The sequence below is a fragment of the Sebastes umbrosus genome, chromosome 15, assembly GCF_015220745.1.
Source record: "Sebastes umbrosus isolate fSebUmb1 chromosome 15, fSebUmb1.pri, whole genome shotgun sequence".
NCBI classification, from domain to species: Eukaryota; Metazoa; Chordata; class Actinopteri; order Perciformes; family Sebastidae; genus Sebastes; species Sebastes umbrosus.
Genome location: NC_051283.1, coordinates 14,633,354 through 14,659,674, shown reverse-complemented (window position 1 = coordinate 14,659,674; position 26,321 = coordinate 14,633,354). Strand labels below are relative to the sequence as shown.

General features: G+C 41.9%; 1 protein-coding gene across 1 annotated transcript in view; it reads right to left on the bottom strand.

Moving 5' to 3' along the window:
• Positions 1–1,445: 1,445 nt before the first annotated feature.
• LOC119503419 (inactive phospholipase C-like protein 2) overlaps positions 1,446–26,321 on the bottom strand; it is a 34,584-nt gene continuing 9,708 nt past the window's right edge. The window contains exons 2-12 of the mRNA XM_037795217.1: positions 20,618–20,719; positions 20,249–20,398; positions 19,343–19,503; positions 17,712–18,180; positions 16,363–17,580; positions 16,034–16,283; positions 15,581–15,867; positions 14,701–14,904; positions 10,645–10,720; positions 2,905–3,014; positions 1,446–2,699 (exon numbers count right to left, since the gene is read on the bottom strand). Of these exons, the coding sequence (XP_037651145.1) occupies positions 2,550–2,699; positions 2,905–3,014; positions 10,645–10,720; positions 14,701–14,904; positions 15,581–15,867; positions 16,034–16,283; positions 16,363–17,580; positions 17,712–18,180; positions 19,343–19,503; positions 20,249–20,398; positions 20,618–20,719 (3,177 nt within the window). The 3' untranslated portion in view covers positions 1,446–2,549. The remainder of the gene's footprint in view (positions 2,700–2,904; positions 3,015–10,644; positions 10,721–14,700; positions 14,905–15,580; positions 15,868–16,033; positions 16,284–16,362; positions 17,581–17,711; positions 18,181–19,342; positions 19,504–20,248; positions 20,399–20,617; positions 20,720–26,321) is intronic.

Here is a 26,321-nt window from a genome sequence, read left to right as displayed (position 1 = left end):
GTTGGGTTTGCTGAGTGCTCATCCACAGGTGGCTTTGATTTCCCCCTGACAATAACAGTAGGGAAAGTACAGCTGTAAGAAAGCTAGCAACAGGACGCAGCAATGTGTTTGGTTAGTGTGGATCATTCAGCCTCTGACTGACCTCATAATTCACTAGAAACTCGTGTTCTTCCTGTTGTTTTCCCCCAGACTCTCTCCTGTTACACACCGCCTGATCCACAAGTGTTTGACAGCACGAAAGCATGGAACGCATCAGAGGGGGTGGTCTTCTTCTTCTTCTTCTTCTCTGTGTATTTTATGGCAGACAAGGCGCACACAGCGCCCCCTCCCGGTTGGATCAACCACTACCATTTACATCTTAGTCGGCTTCTGATGATATATCATACTATGCACTACATACTCAATAAGTGTACTGTCGTTCAACATACTTAGTGTGTGAATAAACAGCAGTATGTATCTTTTAGGACGCACTGAACTGTAATTTACTTCGTCACTTCCTGAGGGCCTCCTTGCTGTTTGGTCTCTTAATAATTTTGTCTTTAATAATATTATTTTATTTCAAAAGTTCAGTACAATATAATCGCATGTTCAGATTTTTCATTTCAATTCTGCAAAAAATATTTTACAGTATAAAAGTAGTATAAAAATAAATTATAAATTATAAGACAAATAAACTGTAAGGAAAGAAAAAGATGAATAAACACAAAACAAAATAAATACTACATACTATATTATGAATTTTTTTTACTTTTTTCGACATACTATACTATGACTTTTTTAAATCATTGTTTTCGACATCCTATAACAGGAATCTTTTATCACTTTTTTCGACATACTACATACTACTACTTTGACTTTTTTGAATCATTGTTTTTGATATGCTATACTATAACTTTTTTATGACTTTTTTGATATAGTATACGAGAGCATACTATACAATGAGTTTTTTATAAATTTTTTTCGACTTAATATACAATGACATTTTTAGACATGCTATACTATGACTTTTTTTTTTACTTTTATTCGACATACTATGCTATAGTATGTCGAAAAAAACGTAAAAACAAACAAAATCTCCCTTACTTCAGAATACAGCCGGTGTTATGACAAATAGAGCTACCGTTCAGAATGACCTACTAACACAATGTGTGCATGTGCTTTTCGTTTCAGAGATGAAAAGAAATATCCCAGAGGATACACCCATCATTTCACCTACATGTAGAGGTCATGGTTAGAGGTAGCAGGCCATTCAAACATTGCAAGGCATATAAATCACAGCGCAAATGAGTAGTCTTCTACTTTTTTCATCCATTTTTCCCCTCCCACCCCCAACAGTAAGAAAAACAAAGGAAAAATCACACATTAATGTATCACACTAAAAGCACCATAGTTCCCAGTTCCCAGCGATCATCTCCGCAAAAACAGTAAGAGACACACAGGCATCAGTCATTTAAAAACTAGTTTATTTCCATCCCGACTGTGAAGGAAGGTAATCGTGAACTGCAACCTTTTACGGAGCTGAACAGGTCGAGCCTCATCTATACTGCATCGATAACTGGAATGTTTTCATTCAGGATCAATAACTTATGTAAAATATTCTTTACAGCAAAAGGATTGAAATTACATAGTAAAATACTGTACAGTGTTTTGCACACAAAGTAAGCACTTTCAACATAACAGTATTTGTTCCCTAGAGGCATGTACAGGTCTGGAGTTGATCGTGATGGTGGGTGGTTTAATTAGCACAAGGGCTTCAGGAAAATACAAAAATATAGAATACTGTATGTGAGACAACAATATTTAGAGGGTGAAGTGTAGGATTTCGTGGCAAGACAAAGGACCTCAAGGTGATTGGATGAAGAGCAGCAATCCAGGACCTACAAGTGCTTAATGGAAATACGTTGGAGAATGAGATAAAGGGGCTGCACTGGTCCAAGAGATATCATGTCAAAATACCTAAAAACATCCACTTATCTCCAATTTATATAATCAATAAAGTGTGTTCCATTTAAACATACCCACACCCAATTTTCTTTTGCTTAATATGGCTAGATGGTAACGTGTGGAGGTGGCAGTTTTTCAAAAAGTTTTCAAAACATTTTGAACACCTGCCATCTCACACTGAACTAGAAAAATGACTAATTTTCCTCCCTCTTCAAGACACATAAGAAGAGGTTGATAGACATTTATTGTATTTACAATAATGCAGCACAAACAACTCAACCGTGGCTTCAAATCTAACAATAATTGTCTCCCCAGTGTCAATTTGTCCTCTCAAAAGTACTCTAACTTCTGCGGCTCTCGATTGTTATCTGCGACAGGTGGGTGGACGGCATTTTGACTTTTACATTCAACAACTCTTCTGTCTCTTCTCTTTTAAAACGCAGCTCTCCCATAGCATTGTGAAAGTCTGACACTAAGGCGCAGTAAGACCTTGGAACAATTTTAATAACATGAAAAGGGTTTGTCACAGCAGCTACGATGGCAATTTGGTCATGTCCTCTCTCATTTGCTTGCTATGCCGAGGGTCCTCTAGGACTCGCGGTGGGTTAGTCATCCTGGCCTCGTCGTGTTTGGGAGCGGACTCTCCTCACTCCTTGACTCTCCTTGGTGAGGTTTCCAGTCAAAGCGGCATCGTGGACCTGCTTCATGTTCTCCTGGACTTCAGCTTTGGCGTGCTGCAGCAGGTCAGCCTGACCCTGAGAGAATAAAACAGGAAATCAGGAGAGAAGTGAGGGAGTACAGGGCAGCAAGGAGAGATGGGGATGGAGGGTGGAAGTGGAGGGAGGGAGGTTGAAAGAGAGCAAAAAGATGAGCAACTAGCTACAGGCCAAAAACATGTCCTAATGGTCTACCCCTAAGGCTGTTTGGGTTTTTGTGAGTGTATGAGTGTGTGTTGCTGACCTTAAGGATGGTGATGTTCCAGCTGAAACTCTCCAGCGCCCGACTGACCTTGCGACCTCTCAGCCCCTCCCTCTCCGCCAGACTCTGCAGCTTCTCATGAAACTCCATGGCTAGAGCCGAAAATACACACAACCACAGCAGGTTAGAGGAGTCGTTCCCAACCTTTTTCCCCTTTTCTATCATTGAGTGAACTGACGACCTCCTGACTAAGTGACACGTTTTATGGATATTTCATATAAAATTCAATGCATAACAATAACAGTAAAGAACAACTGATAAACTGTACAAATAACCCAAATGTAAAACGCAATAACTGCAGAATATTTGCATCAGAGATGAGTTTTCCTGTTATTTTTTGGAACTTTTAACACAGTCTTTGTCTGTATTATGTTTTTTTTTATTGTTAACAATCATTCATATTAAATTTATTATCTTTTTTGACAAATTCAGTGTTTTCTTCCTCTATTAGCTCTGTATGTTTGTTTTAACTGCATACTTTTCTAATCCAGGACGAGGCTGTTTAGGAGAGAGGGAAGGCTCTGTGGATATAGCTTCTTCACTGTGACCTTATCCTGTTTATATCTTAAATAATAATCCAAACTTTAAAAGTAACAATTTCATTTAGTTTTCTTCACAGAAATGAATGAAATGCTGAGATATAGACCAACTGTTTATTTCTTAAAAAGGTTCTTGCGTTCTTATTATTTGGCTTATGTATTATGTAAATTCACAAGTTATAACAATGAAATGTCCTTACAATATAGTTGTCATAGCCAATTTTGATAATGTTTCAGGTAGAGCTGCAATGATTAATCGATTAATTGATAACTTGTCAACTATTAAATTAATCAGCAACATATTTTGATAATCGATTAATTGGTTTGAGTATTTTTTTTAAAGAAAAAAAAGTCTAAATTCTCTGATTCAAGCTTCTTAAATGTGAATATTTTCTGGTTTCTTTACTCCTCTATGACAGTAAACTGAATATCTTTGAGTTGTGGACAAAACAAGACATTTGAGGACGTCATCTTGGGCTTTGGGAAACACTGATTCAACATTTTTCACCATTTCCTTTCATTTTATAGACCAAACAACTAATCGATTCATCAAGACAAAAATCAACAGATTAATCAACAATGAAAATTGACTAGTACAACTTTTATATGATCTTGTGTTCATTTGACCACATATCGAGCATAGCGTCAGTTCAGGCAGGCCATGAAGTCAAGCGCTGCTCATATGACAGCTGTCAGCTGATGAGAGCTGATCTTAGGCCGGCCCAATCAGCTGATGCATCATCTGACAGATCAGCTGATTCCCCTCTATGCATTCATTGGCAAATTTCATACAGGGCGCCTTATTTAAGCTGCTTCAACCTGGCTACCTGTGCTGCTTCTTCTACAAAGCCGCTCGCAACCCACCTCCACCCCACCTCCACCCCACCACCTCCTTTTAATACTGTGTGTGACTAATCAATATCATTCTGTTGTTATTGATGCTGGCTCTGTTCTGCTCCCAGGGGGGTCTTTACTGCTGCTCTCCCTGCCTTTGGCTTTCCATATATGCACATGGAAGGGCAAGGAGGTGTGCTCTCCTTGCCTTATGCTACCACGTAGGCGCGTGGATCCACGTATGCGCGTGGATGGGTAGGGAGGTCCCAGAGCAGAGCATACCGCCAAATATACTGTATATATTACTGCAAATGGAAATAAAGTTTCTTTGACTAAAAGTGGTCCTGACTGAAATAGTTTAGCTTTAAAAGGTGTGACGGGTTCTCAATTAAAATAAAACCACTGATGTCACTTAATAACAGTGTATATTACACAACTGTAGCTGTAATTAACCAGGACACAGGGATGATTCCTGTGTACTCATCAGAGCTTAGAGCACACTAGTCTTGTGTTTCTCAGGTATTGAAGCCCACACACCACACAATTTGACAAACCGTTACCACCACCACACATTACACAACAGTCCTAATGGACTTCAGTAGGTGTGTCACTCAAACTTGCACTCCTACCAGACTTTTGATAAGCCTCTTGTTTGGTGTACACAGTTAAATGAGCAAACAAAAAAATCCCCCAAAAGATGTTTCTACATTGAGCCATGGCTGTGAAAACAGGCTGAGGATGGTTTGTGTACTTTGTCAAACAAACTGAAGTTGAGCAACATTGCGATTTGCCGGTCTCTTGCAGTGTGTGATCAGTAAATACTGTTCAAACAATCAAGTCAATATTCATGGCCGCTTAAAAATATTCTGAATGTCAAAATACATCAATGCCGTGTGTCTAATCTAGTATTTAGTGGTAGGGCTTAGCTCTCTGGCTATTAGGAGTATGTGAGATTCAGTAGCTGGCTCCCACACACTACAGGACACACACTGATTGTATGAAGTGTTTTCGTCTTAACGCTTTCACCGTGTGTTTTCAGTTCATGAAAGTTAATTATAACCTTTTTGGTCGCCTGAAAACGTCTTATTTAGCATTCGGTTGTACTTAGCTCCAGCCTCTCGTGTCACTTCTGGTTTGCAAAACAAACAAGGCGACGGCCAAATACCAAGATGACGACGGCCAAAATGCCAAACTTGAGAATTCAAAACAGCAGTCCACAAACCAATAGGTGACTTCACGGTGACTACGTCTACTTTCTTATATACAGTCTATGGGTTTACTCAACCAACACCAGCGTCTAGGCTCTGGGGAGTCCTGTCCTATCTCCTGTCTTCATACAGGCCTGCGCTTAATGAAGACGCTTCACATCAATGAGGCCTTATCGCCAAAGTCTTTCTACATTGCCATCCTCAATTAACTGTTATACACTTCTAATTAATCTCTCCTTATTGAAATTCAGACTGTAAGCATCAGATTTCACAGAGAGAGAAGAAGAAACAGAGAATGAGCAGTGACAAATGTAAAGGAATGATGGAAAGTGGATGGAAAATCAGAGGGTCAGGGGAAGAAGGACACAGAGAGGGAAAGAGAGAGAGTCATAGAAGTCGGGCCGCCGGCTAGTTAGAGTATGTGCAATGAGTTGTGTTGTGTGTGTCTGGCTTCCTCTGGCCGCCCCGGGCCACTGTCCCACTGTTACCATGGAAACCCGGAAGTGGGTTAACACGGGGCACACATCACTGCGAGCCATCAACGAGAGCCCAGACGTTAAACGCGCCAAGCTGTGGACCGCACACACACGCGCACACACACACACACACACACACACACACACACACACACACACACACGCACACACTGAGAAAAGAGTGAACAGATTGGATGCGAGTATAATCTAAGAATTCCTCACACTGTCACTAAACGTCTGCAAACACGGACACACACCTGCACACACATACGTTGTCACTGCTCCACGTTCACACACACCTACAGAAGTTGCCTGAATAATAACCTTTACCACACGGTTGCTAGGCAACTCAAAGCCTACGTGCCAATGTAATGTGTGTGTGTGTGTGTGTACATGTGTGTGTGTGTGTGTCTATTTCCCTGTGAAACCAAGTGAAGCCAATGGAGGGAACATTATTTCCAAGCCAATACTAGGACAGTGTGCATACAGTATACAGACAAACACATATAGAAACAGGGTCCTGACCCAGAGGTGAAAATAACCTTCAGGGCCGGCGAAACAGGAAGTAGAAGGAAGTGCATCCCCTTCACTTCCTGTCCTCTAGCTGAACTGTGACCGGCTGTGATGGGGAGGAGATAATCTATAACTCTGATTTCCAGCCTGATGTCATTAAGAAACAAACAGGGCATTTATTAGCATCTCCTGAGGTGTAAAATCTATAAATCCAGATGTGGTGAGTCTCACCCCTATACAGGTCAAGGCCCTGCAGGGAGAGCAGCTGCTCAACTGAGGTTCTTAAAGGGACAGTTCACCCAAATTACACAAACTACAGAATCCTTCCAATAGATATCCCCATATTTGGTGACAATGTGGAGGAGAGCGGGTATAGATCTGGTGGGTGTGAAGGCCACATCATAAGATTCACATCATTTTCGTACTCATTAAACCATGCAGTGACTCCTCATGCTCTGTATGGAAGCATGTTCATCCATTATCAATATGGCGTAACCGTTACAGTTTGTCCAACAGAGAGCATTAACAAGTTTATTTTCAACTACAAAATGCCTCTTTCAGTACATATCTTGGTCACAGTTCTTTAAAAGGGGTCATATCATGCAAAAAAAATCACTTTTTTAGTGCTTGTGCACATACAGTTTGTTATCTGGAGTGCCTACCAACCCACAATCTCATCTTCCTATATCACATGCAGGCTCATCAGAATGAGCACGCACAGCTTGTGAACTACCTTTGCAAAGGTGCGCATTATATTTCTCGCAAGCCAATCAGAGCAGAATGGGCTTTTTCAGGAGGGGGGCGCCAAACCGGACCGTTTTAGACAGAGGGTGAATCCAGCTATTCAGACCATAGACGGGATATAAAGATAGACGACATGACGGCGCCCCAAAAGTGAAGCCAACACATCTTGATCGCCCCCTGGTGGCTGGCTGTAGTATAGGTCATAAATCCCGCCCCCTCCATGTTAGCGGATGGGACACAGGAAAAACTAAAAAGTCAAAGTACACATCATAAACATTTTTCCCAAAGATGGTTTCTGTAATTTTAGGTAGTTCTTATCACGCTGATGTATTTTTAAGTGTTCATTTTTCTGATAAGTTTGGTTTTAATCAGTTATTTGATGCTATAAAAAGGGGATGAGACACCATGATTGGCAGCTGTGAGTCTCTCTCGGTCTGGCTCCAAATGAAGTCAAGATCTCAGGATGGCAGCTCCTGTATCAGGGATATCTTGACATCACTTTTGTACAGCTGGAGGAAATGGAGATGCGTCCATCTTTATATAAAGTCTATGATTCAGACAGACATTATGAGAGAAATATTGTTTTTTAACATTAAAGCATGTAAACAAGTTCTAGTAGCACCCTAAAATACAAGTATGAATGTGAAAATGGGCATGATATGTCCCCTTTAATAGACAATTTTAAGGGAAACTTATGTTTGTTGGTCATGTATCTACTTTAAAAACCGAATATTGGCTGATACATTATGTACCTCTGGTGGTATGGATAGTATTAGTTTGATTTGTCCAGCTTTTACATATACAATTCTCTGAAGTGAGGTGAATGAAATTTGATTTCCGGTGATCACTGCATTGAAAAATTAAACAGCAACTTGTCTTTTCAAGAACTACTTTGAATAAACCACCAACATCACTGTGAACTTTTCATTGGAACTACTTTCTAGGAAAGAAATAGTCCCACAGTGTGTTGTGTGGTTTATCCAGAGTAATGAGGACATTGCTTCTGGAAAGACACATGACTGAAAACCTTGTTTTTTTAATCTGCCCTCCGGTGTAGAGACCAGAGATGGCAGCAAAACATTTCATTGTGGTGTTAAGTTACTTTTTTATAAAGTTTAAAGTGTTAAATGGACAGATATCTCAAATCCTGGCCACGTGAAACCAAAAAATGATCTGCATGGCTGTATACCACGAGAAGTATATGAGAAAATACGAGTATTTAAAACATTTTTTGGATGAACCGGCCCTTTAACACACCAACACATTGTGATACTGAGGTGGATTCACTCTCTCTTCTGCGTTGGTGTTCGTCTTCCTCTCAGCGTTGCCTCTAGCTACCCATTACTGCCATCCATCTTCCCACGGCTTTCTTCTCCCTCCCCGTTTCAACCCTCTGCTCTGATGTAACTTCCAGACATCTATCTCTGCCACCAGTCGTCCCATGGCTCCCTCTGAGTGACCTGTTTATGCCTTCTAACTGCCCACCCCCACCCCCACCCCCTCTAAGACTGAGAGGAGGACCTCAGCCTTTTGGATCACCTGATCGCCATCTTTACTTTGTACACACAGGAAGAGCTTTGTTCATAAGATCAGGCCTTGGGCTCTGCAGCAGCAGCTCTTTATCAGATGAACTTGCTGGGACTAAACTTTCTCACTGTCAATAACTCACTGTATTTATTAATAATAGTACAAGTGATCCCACGTGGAATTAAAAGTAAAAGAGCAGAAGATGGTTGCACAGTATCTCAGCAGCAGTTGGCCTCCGCTGCAGTCCGAGCTGCAAAAATGGATGAATCAGTCACAGATAATTTAATCAACGAGTGACGCTGTAGTCCCAGAAGACCTAAAATAAAGTTCAGTGGAGGATGGGATGAGTTGTCTGGGAGCAAAATGGAGTAGCCTGCAGATTTGTAAACAACATTCATCTCCGTCAAACACCCTCTTTCTCCACAATGGCCCAAAGTGAACCATCATCTTCTCCTCGAAATATCAATTCACTTTGATAGGTTTACTTTGATTTCTCCTGCGTCTCCTCTTTTCTATTCTCTCGAGGGCAGTATTGAAAAGTCATCAACCCGTGCTGTTCCTATAAGTTCAACAAATTGTACCACATAGTTTAACTTTGTAGTCTGTGAACATGTTTTATAGTTGTTATTTTAAAGGCCCTTCTAGGGATGGGCATTGAGAATTAGCAGTAGCTATATTGCATTGGATAATTGTTGTGGAATTCTCTCCGTACATTGTATTCGTCCCTATCAGATAAACATTAAATGAAATGAAAACTTGTGATGTCTGTAACTGCAACTCTTGTGATGTCTGTAACTGCAGTTTTTAAAAACCCAGCACCTAGAGAATCATATAAATGACGTGAATGTGTTTATCTTTTTCTCTCCAAGCCCCTGGTTAACACTTCCAAATGTCATTCACAGTGTCTCCTGGGTGACAGCTGAAGACTGATTCGGTGTGAGGAGGGGAATGTGTGAGTGCTGGTGTGTCTGCTCTGACGACAGTCTGGCTGACTAATGTCAGATGACCCAGGGGGCCCAGCCGAAGTAAACAAACCTCTGCCAAAGATCACAGAAATGATATCAGCAGGTCAGATATGGTGCCCTTCGCTTAACAGGCTGAAGGATGATCGATGGCGGGAGCTGCACCAATTTAAACCCCCTCAGTCCAAAACATACAAATGAACCGGGCCAGTAAAAAGACTCAGTTAACCTCGCGTGACACTGTTGATTAGGCAGATGTCTGGAGAAGATGGGACTGGAAAAAATATGGTGGGAGAGGAGAGGAGAGGAAATTAAATGAAAAAGAATGACAGGGAAGGAAAGAGCACAAGAGGAAAGGAGAGGAAAGGAAAGGAAAAGAAATGGGATACAAGGAAAGGAGAGAAAAAGAAATTGAACGAAAGAGCATAAGAGAAAATGAAAGGAAAGGGGATAGGGGAAGAAATGAAAAAGAAGGAAAGATGATACAGGAAAAGGAAATGGAAGGAAATGAAAATAAACAAAAGAAAAGGAAAGGAAAGAGTACAAGCAGAAGAAAGGGACAGAAGGAGAGCAAAGAAAAGATGATACAAGGAGAGAAGAGGAGAAGAGAGAAGTAAGAAAAGACAAATAAAGAGAATTAGAGGAAAGGAAAGAGGACACTAGAAGAGAATAGAGGGAATGAGATGAGAGGAGAGAGCTTAAGAGGAAAGGACATGAAAGGAGGGGAGTTAAGTTAATGACAAAAGCAGCCACTGCAGTGTGGATAACAGCACTGTTGAAGAGGCTGCGTGGGAGTTGTCATGAGTGGACTGGGAACATGGGCATTGCCTGGTTTCTACACACACATCATAACACACGCTCTACATAGCAGCATCTCATACACACACTGACATATACACAGCAACACACGCCTACGCACCCATTGCTTGTATATGTAGGATCCTGTCGTAGATTCCATCGGAGAGCTCGATCACTGCTCTGCTCGCCTGGACCATCTGCAGACAGAGAAACATCTATTAGCATAAAAACAACACACACACGGTTGTAGTGCACCATAAACCCATTACTAATTATGCTATTTTGTTTTTTTGTGCATAAATCACACAATTAAAGTGACTGTATGTAAGTTTTTACACATATAAACGTTTTTTAATAGTTTTTTATTGTCAATGTGTGAACAGGTTGTAACTCCTGCGTCTTTCTGGGTTTCCTCTATCAGCCTGTAGACTGCTTTTAATGTGAAGAATGCAGGCCGTTTATTCCGGGTATATCCAACGGATGTGACGTCATGCACGCTCGAGAGTGCCTTTATTTTCAGCTTCGCTACAGGTCTAACAGTGTGCAACGATAGCTAACGTTCGGTTAGAAATGAGTCCGGTAACGCCAACAAACAACCAGCTCCCATCACAACTCAGACTCCAACACAAACTCCACAGACGCACAAAAAAAACAGTTATATCTAGTGAAGCCCGTCTTGGAAAACAGGAATGTGACCGACGTCGGGGGGGGAAACTAGGATCAACATCGACCGGGCCTTCAGTTCATGGAGGGACTTGGTTTGGTAATCTAACATTACTGCCAAACATGTGAAATATGTGGTGATATTGTGGTTTTAGCTGTCAATCCCGTTCAGTCTCGTGTGTGTCGCCTCACTGTTTTTAACCGATGCACGCTCGTGTCTACGTAGTCCGAGCATAAGCGCGAGCAACAGGACGCTGACTGTCGTTGACTTAACGGCCACAGGTGTCACTGTTAACAAGCAAATTCTGATTCTTACATAGAGCCCCTTTAAGCACACATACACCGTCTGTTTTACTGTCTTCTGTAAAAGAATACAATACACTATACATTAAATTGGTATAAATCACACGGGGGTTTGAACATTCACGATTAAATAAAACACTGTTGTGATGTTTTGCATATGTTGGGCGGTTGTTAAAATTACTGAAATAGCCAATTGGATTTCACACTGTGGGCTTTTTTAAGCATAAATTGCACAGTAGACACACACGCATGCAAGCATGTGAAGGAACCCACAGAGACTAATGTGACAGCTCTTTCAAAGTAATGACCACACACACACACACACATATACAAGAATATCATGAGTAGCTTCTGCCTGATTAATTCTGCACCTCATCTCACAAACCCTGCAGGGACGTGACCCCCTGTGGGAAAAAAACACTGTTCTACAAATAAGGGATTAACCACAGTACATAAATTTGACCAGATCCAATTCAACAACACATATACATACACACACACACAAACACACTCCTCCCTATTTCCTGTCTCTGTTGTTTACCTCTCCCTCCAGGCATCAGGATCGAGGTGTGGAATCCATTTATCCGAACGACATTCAAATCTATGCTAATGGTATTCAGCAAGCTTTTTCAACTCTGATCCGCTTGGCTGGAAACGGAAATGGCTAGACGCACACACACACACACACACACACACACATTCTTACTTACACACTAATGCACAAATAGATAGTCACAGGTCTATGTGGTCGCTAGTTGTATAGCGGTGACAAACAACCCTAGTTAAATTAAAGTGTCACGGTTTATACACCAAAACCTTAATCATAACTTAATAAGACTAGAAACAGATCCCATTTCTCTCCACTACAGCCTCACAATGCACACACATCACATTATGCTCACTGGACAGTATCTCTAAATTGGCAATTCATACTGACTGTCCATCATCCTAACCAAGAGACTCCTGGGGAATATCTAATATGAAACACAGAACAAGTGCACTTTGAGTAAATATCAACTGAGAAAGTATTGCAGCAGCCAGACAGACAGAGTAATGTTGTTTACCGCAGCAACACTTAAACATGGCAAGACAGGCTAGAGTGCTGGACCACAGCTGTACGGAAACCACATGTAGGTGGTCAGCCACAGTCCAACAAGACTCAGAGGGAAAAAAGAGGAGGCGGGGACTGAGAGAGATGAATGAGTGAAAGCAAGGATGAAAAAAATGTTTACTACGGTAATTGTATTTATTTTACTCCCATGATACTTTGCTTCACGATAACCCGTCTGCTTCTGGTTGGCTACCTGAGGCTGGTGCTGCGTGTACATCAAAACAATGACGGGAAAAAGAAAGTAATTTATTTTCTCTCAATGAAAAACGTAGTATCCTTGAAGCTTATAACAAACTTCGTTTTAACGCATTAACGCAACTTGCGATTTATAGGTTGTAGCGGGCTCAGTTTCAAAGCTAGAGTGAAGACACTGGAGTCTAGAAACTATAACACTTAAGGAATCCATTGGTACAAACCATGTCATACTAGCTTGTCGGGAAGGAGGCTGAATAATGCTCCAAACTTGCGCTAAATTGAATACTTGTAAATGAAAACTGGCATGACCATTTTAAAAGGGGTCCCTTGACCTCTGACCTCAAGATATGTAAATTAAAATTGGTTCTATTGGTACCCACAAGTCTCCTCTTTACAGACATGCCCACTTTATGATAATCACATGCAGTTTGGGGCAAGTCATAGTCAAGTCAGCACACTGACACACTGACAGCTGTTGTTGCCTGTTGGGCTGCAGTTTGCCATGTTATGATTTGAGCATACTTTTTATGCTTAATGCAGTACCTGTGAGGGTTTCTGGACAATATTTCTCTTTGTTTTGTGTTGTTTATTGATTTCCTATAATAAATATTTACATACATTTGCATAAAGCAGCATATTTGCCCACTTCCATGTTGATAAGAGTATTAAATACTTGACAAATCTCCTTCTAAGGTGCATTTTGAACAGATGAAAAATGTGTGATTCATTTGCGATTAATCGCGATTAAATATTTTAATCAATTGACAGCCCTAATTTACTCCCATAATACTTTGCCTCATGGCTGTCTGCTTCTGGCTGGCTACCTGAGGCTGGTGCTGCGTGCACACTGAAATCATGACGGGGAAAAAGAAAGTAATTTTCTCTCAATGAAACCGTAGTCTCCTCGAAGCTCATGACAAACTGCCAAAAACGAGACAACCAGATGCAGCAGTGAAACTTGGTGTTCCTCTGGCTGTAGTCTACTTAAACAAAGAGAAACAGTCATGACTGCTAGAGATGGAGACAGAAAACAAATGAGCACGGGGGAAAGCAACTTGAAACAGCTGGAGCCACGTTTGAAACAGCTGTACTGTATTTTGAAACAGTCAATAAAATTTAGTATAATAGCAAGGCTGTCAGCTTCTTAACTTTGTATCCATGTAATAAATATACAGATAGAAATTAGATGGAACTCTGCGTGAGAAATAAAGAAAAACATATTTTGGTTATAATAATCAGCCGTGATAGTGATCAATTTGACCCGGACAGACATGATCACTATGAGAGGTTTCCACTGTTCAAACTAAGATATGAAATTGAGGACACAAATAAAGCCTGACATTGTATCCTTGTAGCCGAGCAACCTAAACCCACCTAAACATAATGATTCATCCCGACTTATTGACTATCGGCTGCGAGTTGAGTAACAGACCAATTGACCGCTCTGCTCCCGTTTCTCTCTCTCCCTCTTTCTCTCTTTGTATTTATTTCCACAGGGCGAGGCTCTGTTTATTTTTAGACATCATTGAATAAATTAAGTCCGTTTAATAACTTTCTCCTCAGTCGATGAAAGTTTATTTGGGTGGAAATACACAGTGGATTCAGGCCAAGGTGAGGATGTCGCCGGTGTGTTTACTTGCCAGAACAAATGGTAATGTTGTCTGCTACATAACAATGAGAGCCCACTCTGGGTTTCAGAACATATTGGTTATAAAGGAAGCTTTTGTCTGGGAGGGGAGGCTTTCATTGTTAGGTCAAGTAGACAGGAGATGGGAGGTGCTTCACTGATTTGTGATCTGTGCTGCTTTTGTTTGTGCTTTCCTTCCTTTTCATGTATTTCAGAGATGTGAGACTCCTTCATCTGGCAGAGAAGCATATTAACTGTCAACTCTCTTCCTTCCTCACCAGCTCATAGGTGGAGACGACCCGGCGAAGGACGTCAGGCAGGGGCCCCTGGGGCTCCAGTGTGGGGTAAGGGTCCCGGAGGTCAAACAGTAGTAAAGGCGCCCCGTCTGGTCCCGACACCCTGGAGCCCAGAGCTAGCACGCACTGCATGAGGTTGGCCACCGCAGACACCCCACACAGCTCCCTGAACACTGCTACTGAGTTCTGTTGGAATACAGAAGAGAAAAAAAAATCAGATAACATCTGCAAATTTATACACAAACAAAGTTTCACAATCTTCCTTTTTCTTATTTCCTGACCCTGACGAGAAAAAACAGTTCTGAGATACAGAATGATATCAAAATTAAAAAATCTCTCCCTCTCTCACACACACACACACACACACACACACACACACACTGGTAATGAAAAGCCACTCCTGCCACAGCTATTTGTCTTTTCATTCGACTATTGATTTGCTCTCCTGCAGCTGTGCTGTTGAAGTACTTCAGGGTGAAATGGAAGAAATCAAGAGCTGTGGATGCCAACAGCCTCACCACACTGACTGAACAAAGAATTACTGTTTTTTATTGCCCTGGGGTGACACAAGCACCCACACACCAAATTGCTACCTGGCTCATAAAGGTTAGCTCACCTTTTTTTTTAACAATTGCTGAAAATTCAACACCAATAGCAGTCTTCCCTTTCCTTCCAAAAGTCCAGTGTTTTTTTGACCCACCCATCCACCCCGGCCTCCTCCCTACACGGCATTAGCCACTCTTTATAGTTCATGGTTCACAATTACGTAAATTACACATGAATTGATTTTGTGGGATATATATACAAATTATAGTGCATTACTTTTCGTAGGTATAGCTACAAACAGCCTGCTCTTCCTCACCTGCATATTTTCCCTCAGGTCAGTGGCTTCTCTCAGCGGAGGAGCAGCCATCTTGAAGACCTCGTCCACAGCCCGGACCCCCAGGTCCCTCAGAGCCGTGTAGTCCCTCCCCTTGCGGGCCTTCCGCACAGACAGTCCCCGTTTGTGAGGCTTTCCCCCTCCCCTCCGATTGGTGAGGGCCACATGGACAAACAGCTTGGCGTGGGGAAGTTCCTCTCCTGTCAGAGACTGGAGTGGTACATGTCGGTAGCCCGGTTGAAGACACTCCAGGGGGATGGCGTACTGACCTGTGGTAGTAGGGAGATCGCATTTCATTTCAAAGCATTTCAAAGAAATGTGAAAACGTGCAGTCATAATACTTTAACAGTCTGATCCACTATTGTACAAACTTAAACTATGAAATCGTTGAGTCCATTTACAGTAACCCTTCTGACATCTGACCCTGACACCGACCTATGAACTCATCCCCTATGAAGTCGTCATCCAGCACCACAAAGCGAACCATGGCGAGCTCCGGCAGGTTGATCTGAAACTCAAAGCTCTCATCGAAGACGGGGTTGTCCCCATTCTGTGTCACCGTCCTGGTGCGGCGCTCTGTGCAGTCGGCTGGGATGCCGTGGATCTCAACGTACACGTAGGGGTCCACCACGTCCCCTTTGGCCCCCGCACCCTTCGGCTTGGGCAGGTTCTGGCCGCTTATCACCTGGTAGAAGGAACATAATCACGAGTTTAGAGGATTATTCCAGTTTAATACACCTTCACATTTCTTGTGGTCTACGCACCTTCACATGGAGCAGCTGTGGAGACACGCCAGGCACCGTGTCTCTGGTGTCTGCACTGAAATAAGACACCTCCTGCCGCATGATGGCTGGCCGCAGAATGTAACCACAGTTCCCATTCTGCCGGAACCAGGCTGTGTTCAGGTCCATCATCAGTCCTGCTGTCTGAAAGTTCATAGACACAATCTGGCAACCGCACTTCCACAGGTCCTGAGGGTTCATGTTGCTCGAGTCAATGCGCATGGGGCTGGGGTACACTCGTGACAGGAAATGCTTGTTGTGATTGACAAAGTCGCCAGGGCTCTCGCCAGCAAGACGCACGGCCAGAGTCTCGTGAAAGGAGCACAGTTCCCAGGGGTTTTGGCATTTGGATGATGTTCGGAAGTCAATGAACTGGATTGAGCGGCAAAGAGTTACCAGGTCAGAGAGCTCCTTAAAGAGTTGGAAACGCTTAGGAAGAAGATGAAGAGGACTAGACTGAGCTGTGAAAGAGACACTTTTCTGCACCATCTCCTTCTCATTTCCTCCAGGCACTGCCCCTCCACTGTTAGCTGCTTTCAGCCTCTGACACATCTCTGCCCCTTCGTCCTCTTCACTTACCTCCCCGTCTTCCCCATCAGGACCTGGACCCAACTTTTTACCCTTTAGTAGGATTCGATGCCTCAGGAGATGCGGCGACGGTAGGTATGACTGCCCTTCGTATGGGGGATCTGTGTATAACCTGTCCCCGAGTATCCTCATGAGATGTTGCCACATCACTTTCTGTTGTTGAAGTGAACAGTGGTTCTCAATGCATATAATTAATGGGTAATGCGAGGCCACAAACGCAAACCTTCCAATTGCTTCTAACACACAACCCAGGGCCAGCGGTGGGGAGAGGCTGTGCCCGGTACACACCACCGGCTCCTCATTGGGGCCGTCCCAGACGTCAACCTCCACACATCGACAGCCCATCTTGAGAGCGCGGATGTAGCCGGAGATGTCGGACGGACCTCGAAACTGGTCCTCGATGAGGTAGGTGTTGTGGGAGGAGTTGATGTAGTAGTGAGACAAAGGCTGGGACATGTCCTGACACACGGTGTCGTGCTCCCTGTCGAAGAGGTGGCACTCTGCTGAGGTGAGGTAGCTGGTGAAGCCATCCAGTGACAGAAATCCCTGCTGCCGGCCCTCCTCTGATGGCTCATGGGACTGGATGAGCTTCAGGCTCGTCTCCTCACTCACCTGGAGGACAGAGAGTGAGAGAAGGGAATTGAACAGGGGTGTAATGACATACAATGAGAAGGCTGCATTTATGAACGTACGCATGACTTGTTTTCTGCTATTTGTATGCATGATTAATTTATGTCACCCACTTGAGCCATGCCTTGCTCAGCCTCGAGGAACCTCATCAGGTCCTTGGTGTCCAGGAACTCCTTGTTGCTGGAGAACTGCACCAACAGAAAGTAGATCTCCGGACGTGTGCAAAAGTCATGGAAGACCTCGGTGAACTCCTGCCTGGTGACTCGATCATTTCTTCCTAGTGGTAGTTTGTTTTCGCCGTGATCTTTAACTCCAGATTCATTATCTAGAGTAAGCCCACACATCCTCTCCCTAACTCTTTGAAGCTCTTTAAACCTGTGCTCCACTTTGCCGCCGCCCACCCCGGGGTTCACGCTCCGTATCAACTTCACGGCCAGCGACAAGCGGATCCCCTCATCGATGTCTTCCTGTCCGTCCGAATCGGCGGCAGAGGAGAACAGCTGCTCCAGCCAGCCAAGACGAAGGCTGTCCTGACTGCTGGCGAGCATGTCCAGGGCATGTTTCCCATACTGCATCAGATACCTGGAGGAAGAATGAAGAAAAAGCAGATGCAATAGGACAGCATATTTTTCCTTACAATGCTGCGTCACAGACATTTTCATTATCATCTCAGGTATTGTGCTGACACTCACATAAAATACAATAAGTGCAGCAGTAGAGTCAAATCACATTTACTGTCATAGACCTTCACCACTAGCACATCTCAAAGGACTACACAAAGAAATCTCCCTATTCACCACAATCCAATCAATACAGGAGGAAAAGCAATGTCTAAGACACGAGATATCATAATGGACTGACATAAAGGACCTAACTAAATTAGCTAGATTAGACTTCGTTCAACCACAAATGAAATCTCTGTCATTATTTGCTCATCTTCGTGTCAGTCAGAACTCCAGTGAAGGATGTATGTCTACAAAACAAGTGAGTTGTGATTTTGGGCTATATGAATTAGGGGTGTTACGATATACCGGTATTCACGATAAATAATCCAGTGCTTCTTAAAATCATTAGTTTCTTTCCGTTGTCGCTTTTGTGATTTCATCTGATTGCCTTTTCATTATCCATTAGTTCAATTGTTTTTTTTGTACGCTTTTGTACAGTTATGGTTACATACTCTCTCTCCACCTCCCTACACTCGTATTTTAAGTGTAACTCATTTGCCAAAAAAGAGACAAAACGCACAAAAAACAAAGTTAAAGATGAATTTGACTATTTATTATTATTTATTTATTTATTTATTTATTTATTTATTTATTTATTTATTATTTATTATTTATTATTTATTTATTTTTCTAATTTATAATGTTTTTTTTATTTTTTAATCTATAGATATCGCAATAATATGGTTATCATGAAAACCCTAACATGAATAAAACCGACTAATGCTCGACTTAAGTGAAAAAAGCAGCCTTCTCATTCATTTTATTTGATTAGTTCATCAAAAAAGCTTAACCTGGCTCATCATACATTTCAATTTATAGGTGAACTAGTCCTTCCTCCACCAAAACATCAACAATAGCTTGACCTAGTATGCTTTATAGAACAGAGAAAGAAATGTGGGAATACTGACAGTTAGCCATTATATTTCATTGTACTGCTGATTAAATGTTTGGGAGGTGTGTTTCTGGTACATATTACATTCCAGGTGTACAATGTAAGACTGTTCTTGGTTGTGTCATACCTCAGGCCAGTCACCCAAATGTTAGCCACTTCAGCAGAGTTTGCCACCAGGTCCAAGCTTTCATACATCTCTCCATATACGATGGAGAACGCACAGTCCTCTGAAATCTGCTCATAAACGCCGCTGGTGCGGAAGGTTTCTGTGTTACGACCTGTCCGTACCTAGGATGTGAGACCACAAGTGATGCAAAAAAAAACACATTAGATGTAATAAAAACAAATCAACTTTTGTCTTCCATACGGTTCAGGGTTGTATATATTTCTTTTGCCTTAATCTAAAGGTATCCGTGAGATCATTCATAAAGTGAGGGAGGGTTGATTTAGGGCGCTTTCACAAGCCACAGTCCGTTTTGCTAGTCTGAATCAGAGTGAAATTGATACTATTGGTTCTATTTATTCTGGTTCAGTTTCACAGTGCACAAATTAAAGCCGAACAAATAAAAAAAAAATATTTACTGAGGGGCGTGTACGAAGGAGCAAATTTATCTTTTTCGTCTTGAGAGATGGCACTTCTATGGATGTAATCGCAGACTTTCAAATATTGCTGTTGAAGTGTTTTCACTTTGACTCGGCACTGATCTATTTTTGTGGACTTTATGTAGCGTATTCTGTATGTTCTCTTCGGCCCAGATGTCAAGCAAACATCGGACTTCTGCAGAAATCTAGGTCAGTCCTCTCCCACTCATGTTAACCTGTTGTTTACCTGTGTCCATCTTAACAAATGCCCACACAGGCAGCCTGCGTTTTGATTCGCTTAGAAATGGTCCGAGACCACCACTTTGTCCGCACCAGAGTACGATTACTGCGTTCACAACCACCCAAACGAACCGCACCAGATTTCAACTAAAACGGACTAGATGTTGGCTTGTGAAAGCGCCCTTAGACAGTTTTTTCTCTGGACACTGACCTCTCGTATGGAGGCCAGGGAGATGCGGGCTTTGTCTGACTCCTTCTTGGACGGCTCCCAGCATAGAGCCTGGAGGCCTGCATCCAGCAGGTAGTAACGCTGGTAAACACGTGAGTTGGTTCGGATTTTCTTCAACTCAATCCCCTCAACCTGGAAGCAAGATAAGGATGAAGTTGTCAAACACTGACTTTAAGCGAAGAGCTCACTCCCATTTCACTTCTGAACAAGCTCTCTTGAGTGTTTGACAGACTCAAAAGCCTGTGATCTAACAGAACCCCTTGATGCATGCACTGCACATTAAATATTTCATGCACAGATATGTAAAATGTATATTCTATATGTAGGGTTACACTGTGGCTGCTGACCCACCATGGAGTGGATGCAGTCTGCAGCACTGCTGATCTTCTTCTCTGACAGGCTGCTGCTGAAGGACACCGTCTTCTTCCGATCCCGACTGGCACGTGACCCATCCTGATGAGGAGGGAGGGGACGAAGGATGAAAGGACGGCGCAGATGAAGAGAGGAGGAGGAGGGAGGGGGGAGCAATAAGAAGAAGACAAATGAGTTGACAGAGAGAGACAGACAGACAGTTATCCCTCTGAAGAGTATTCTTTGCTTGGGCATGACGGACATTTTTTTTCCATCCAGAATGGATCTCAAAGGATTAAAAGGCATGTCAGTTTATATAACCATACATGAACACAGATTATTTGGTCTACTACATAGAGCCGCCTCCTTCCAATCTGTTATTGTTTTTCCTGATGCTAAAAGCCTTTGCTTGCCCTTCACCATTACACCATTAATCATACCTGACCAGACAGAGGCAGCAGGCAGCAGCATTTTAATTCTGCCCCTCCGCAACGACACTGGCAGACCCAATCAGGTTATCTGAGCTCACCATCGCAGCCCATCCATCTGATTTATTGACCGATCAGATAACACCCCCACAGAGAACAGATAAGAGCATATACATGGGCGAAGTTATTCAATTATGGATATATTAGAGTCCTGATGAAATCCAATCAAAGACTTAATTGAAGCTAATCTAAGGCAGGATGATATAACTGTAGTTGATTCAATCCTTAAGAGAGTGATTGAAGATGCAAACACCCACATACTCGACATACTACTGTCTTACTAACATACTGTATATATCACAAGCAGGGAAGCAGAATCTAAACAACAATATGTAATACAAATAAAAGCCTTAAAATCAAAATGCAATTCTACAATACACACTCTGGTAAGATTAGGATTTTCTTAATGAAAGTTTAAAATATCTAGAAATATACTGTAAGTGCACCAAATAACAATTACTTTCATTATCGGTTAATCTGCCAATTACTTTCTCGATTAAAGCTAGGGTTGGTTGAAAAACTAAAATTGTCCAATGTGCCTTTGATACGATACCCTGCCTAAATATCTCGTTATCGATACTGAAACGATGCCATGACAAAAACCTAAAAGCAAAGTATAACTTCCTACTCCCGCGGGATCCCAATCCTAATGGGGTCCTCTAAAGCAGAGCGCTGCAGACACACACTGCCCTGCTGTCGCACATTGCCGCAATTCACGGCTCGTATTAAAATACTGTCATTCTTAAAGTACCAGTACTAATAAAATGGGGTATCATACCGTTTTTAACAGCAGGGTATCACGATACCTTTCTAGTATTGGTATACCGTGCAACATTAGTACAGACAGAGTGTGCACAGGCAGGCAGGCAGGTTTGTAGCCCGTCCAATCATTTTATTTATTCTTATAAGATTATAAATGATTGGACGAGCTTATTATCGTTTGCGACAGCCACAAATACAAGAATTCTTTTTCTTTTCTTTTATAGGAGCATTTGATTTATTGATTGTAATGAGAATTTAAACAAATAACAAAAAATTAAAATAGAAAATAGTGAAAATGCTTTCAGGAAGTTGTTTTGCTTTTGAAATAGTGAATAAATCAAAGCAAAATTTAGTAAAATACAGTAAGTGCACATATTTTTGTCAGTGGAAGATCAAATCCAGCAGCCTGTTGCTGTGTGGCTAACAAATGAAGCTCTAGCGTAAGTACGTTCAGTCAGGAAGACAATTTTCTTTTGCATGTGTTCTATTTCTCATATATCCTGCAAGTCACTCCTCTCATGCATGCTCACTCATGATTTCCTTGCTGTCAATGTTTGTGGTTGTCATCATGTTATCAGCTGTTCATCAGCCGGTCACATCTATCCAATAGCACAGCGACACACCTACATTGTTGCCTACCTCTTTTTAAAATATGATTCTCTCTCTGCTTTTAGTATGTTCATACTGCTGTTATGCGCACCACCTACACCTCCCCATCACTGCCCAGTCTTCATCAGCTTCATCATTTCACCAGCCCACCAGAATCAGCAGAATCATCAGTCACCACCAATATCTGGACTCCATGAGGGGATTCATCTTGCTGCTTACTTCAAATCTCACTCTAGAGTCTAAATGCCAAAGACTTTCTGTCAAGACTTTATTGTCACATATAATCTGTTATAATAAACAATTATCTTTACTTCATTCACTCGTTAAAGCTAAATTGGTTTGGAGTATTTAAGAAGTCCAAATTGATCAGCAGTTGACCAATCATAATGAACATCTGTGAATACTACTAATCAGCGGCTGATTAATATCTACTCATCAGCATAACTCTGATTTTATTCAAATAAGAATTCATATGAGAGCACTTGGATCTTTGATGAGAGGAGAGGAGGGCTCTCCTCTCATATGAAAGACATCTGGGGATATGAAAGGTAAAGAGAGATAAGAGAAAGAAAGAAGAAAAAAAGCTGCGTTTCATCTAAAGAATATGAATGAACACGTGAGAAAGGGGAAGCATAATTCACAGAAGATGAAAAGGTTTCCCTCAGAGGGAGGGGAAGGCACCAAACCCTCATATCACAAATCCTCATAAAATCGCCTCATTAGGATGGAGAAGTGTTTCCAATGGCGACAAGTTTTTTTGAACCGGCGTGGCGAGGGAGTGAGGCGGCGCTCTAAAAATATCCCTGGTGCCTGTGGGTGTGATAGTGCGAGTGAGAGGGGACATGGACAGTAAGTCTTCCTTCAAGACCCACCTTTTAATCTTAGGCTACATCCTCACTAATACGTTATCATGGACAGGCAGAAACGTTGACCTTAAAAAATGATGACGCAGACACCCACGTCCGCTTCTTGATTGGGTCTTATCAGTCATGACGTGTCCTTCCCTGATTCGTCACGACCCATCACGTGAACCTTTTCCGGAAGAAAACAAACGACATCTGTTGTGTTTCCCCCGCGCTGAATGGCTTATACTCGTGTGTTACTTTCAGTAACAGCTACACCTTGTCGTCGGTCCAAGCAAAGAAATCTCTGGTCTTATTTTTCGCCATTGCAGTTAGAGGTTGGAAAAAAACTGATTCAGCTATATATCGCAATTTTTGTTTTGTTTTTTATGATTTTGAAAGTGATTCTTTTCATGGCAGAATCGATTTATTTGCTTCATTTGAGTCAATGCAGAGGTAGAAGGAAGTTATCGCTTTTATTGTTGTAGTCTGAGTAACGTAACATCACATCCGTTCCGTATCCGTCAACCAAAACAAACTGCAGCCGGCCAATGATAAAGTAGAAAACAGCGGAGGGTCCGCATGGATACGACCTGCACCCTCACATTTTAAATTAAAAAGAAAATACTTCTAATTTGTGAGGAAAATGTCTTTGTTCTTTAATTTTTGGGTTGCTGGAAAAAAACTTCAGGATATCTCTGACTACATACTGTATATGCTGAAAATCAAACATTTTTACTGTATTAGTTTAGATGTTTTCCAAAGTTAAAGTCCCTAGAAGTGTATGAATTAACTTTTTCCCATGGTCTAGTGTTAAAAAAGTTAACAAAAATCTCAATAAATCATAATATCGAATCGCAATACTTAAAAAATCCCAATACATATCGAATCGGCACCCAAGTATCGTGATAGTATGGAATCGGGAGATAGGTGTACGTCTGAGCCCTAATTGCTGTACTTCCCTCGTAGTATTTTCGGCAACTGAACAACCAACCGCTCTGCTTCCTGTTTACACCTAAAGGCGCATGCCCAGTGTACATGTACGGTCATGTGATATGCATCTTCAGGTGTGGTAATATCGACGGAGATTACTTCTGAAATGGCCCTAAATGCTCGTCTGGACGTAGATCGTTTTGGTAAAACGTATTAGTGTGGATGTAGCCTAAGTCTTTCCTTCAAGACCCACCTTTTAATCTTACTCTGAAAACTGCAGTTCAATTTTAGCCCCTAAAAAAGATATTAACTTGGAATTGAGCTAATTGATTTTGTGTTCTCATTAAAGAGCTGCCCCCTGTGGAGTGCTTCAGCAATACCTCTAAATTTAACCTCAAATTGGAAGACTCAGATGCAACTCCACCTCACCAGCTGCATTTATTTTGAAAACAGCACTGAATTTGAATCTGAAAGCTCGTGGGAAATTCCCCAGTGACGCAGAATGAGGCGCCGAGCCAACACTTATTGACTTAACTCACAAATACAGACACATGCAGCTTCACACTGGAGAGTACAGCACCACCATAATCAGTTACACTCTCTCCTTCCTTTCATGCCATGCGGTGACAGGCTCAGGAGATTTAATGTTAGTTTCGATCTATACCTCTTCCTCTGTGTGGGTGACATCAGTTGTAATAGTCCCTGTGAGGCTATACCAGCACCGATCGCAGCGCATACCAGTTAGGAAACTCCACATAAATAACATGCTCTCCAGAGACATACATGCACTATGTGACCTGTAACAAACACGCCTTAAATTAATAGACAAGCTATGGACTAAAATCATATGAAAGCAACGGATACCTTCCCTTAAAAATCAATAAACCTCATATGGTGTGTGCCTGTCACAAGCGGTGTCTGCAGCAGGGGGAACACCAGGATCCTCCCAGTGGCTTGTTCAACAGTTAGGATTCAATTATCTCATGTGTGGAGGCTGTCCTGGACACTCACCTCTGTTAGCCCACCAAATAAATTACTGATAGAGGGAGAAACACAACCAAACAACGCTGACGTCACTGTGGACCCTGAATGAATTATCCTGACAAGATAAAACTAGAGGGCACAGAGTAACCCGCACGTAGATAAACACATGAATAAAATACAACGGTAAATTCATTGATTTTTCTAAGCTAAAAAGGCACACGCTGTCTAACCAGATTAGAGTGCACACACATAGCAAGACAAAACAAGTACAGCCTCTATATGCTGATAAAACGAAAGAAATCCATTTTACTTTAATCTCCGTTAGAAGTTACTGTATGTCTCCGCCACAAAGGCCCTATTTTGTGTTTCTGACAGAGAGGAAGATGAGTCTCCAAAACCACCACTGCGCTTCAAAACAGGAAGCCGCCTGTCAGCTCGTCACAGAGAGCTTCCTGTGGCTCCACTGAGAGACAAGTGAAGCGACAACACAGAGGACAAAGAAAGAGAGAAAAGAAAGAAAGAATTCGAGCAGATGTCATTGCGGGAAAACTAGTGGTGTAAGAAAATATCGAAAATATCGAGTGTCACGACACTATGTTTTGTGATACTGTATTGATTCTAAAATCCACTGTATTGATTTTTAATTAATAATAAACATGCAAAGATTAACTCAGTCAATACTTTATTTCATTTGCAAAGAGATGCTCCCTCTCAGTGTATGTCCCCTCTCAAAGTAGTACTATGATGTTGATGTTACAGGGACTGTGATAAATGCAAATGCAGATCACACTGTTCTGATTGCATTAAAAAAGTTATTTTACTTCCATTTTATGCATATGGTGGTGTGTGCTTTATACTATGACAGTTTTCCTAAAATTAGGTTTTAAAATTTGCAATATTTTGCCATGCTTAGAGAAACGTAATATATTGAATCTGAACCCCTGTATTATGATATATATTATATCGCCAGATTCTTGCAAATACACAGCCCAAGTGATAGCCCATTATTAATAGAGTAGTTGTTATTATTTAGGTTTGATGCATTAGCACAATTGATCTTTCAGAGATCAATTTTGAAGCTAGAGT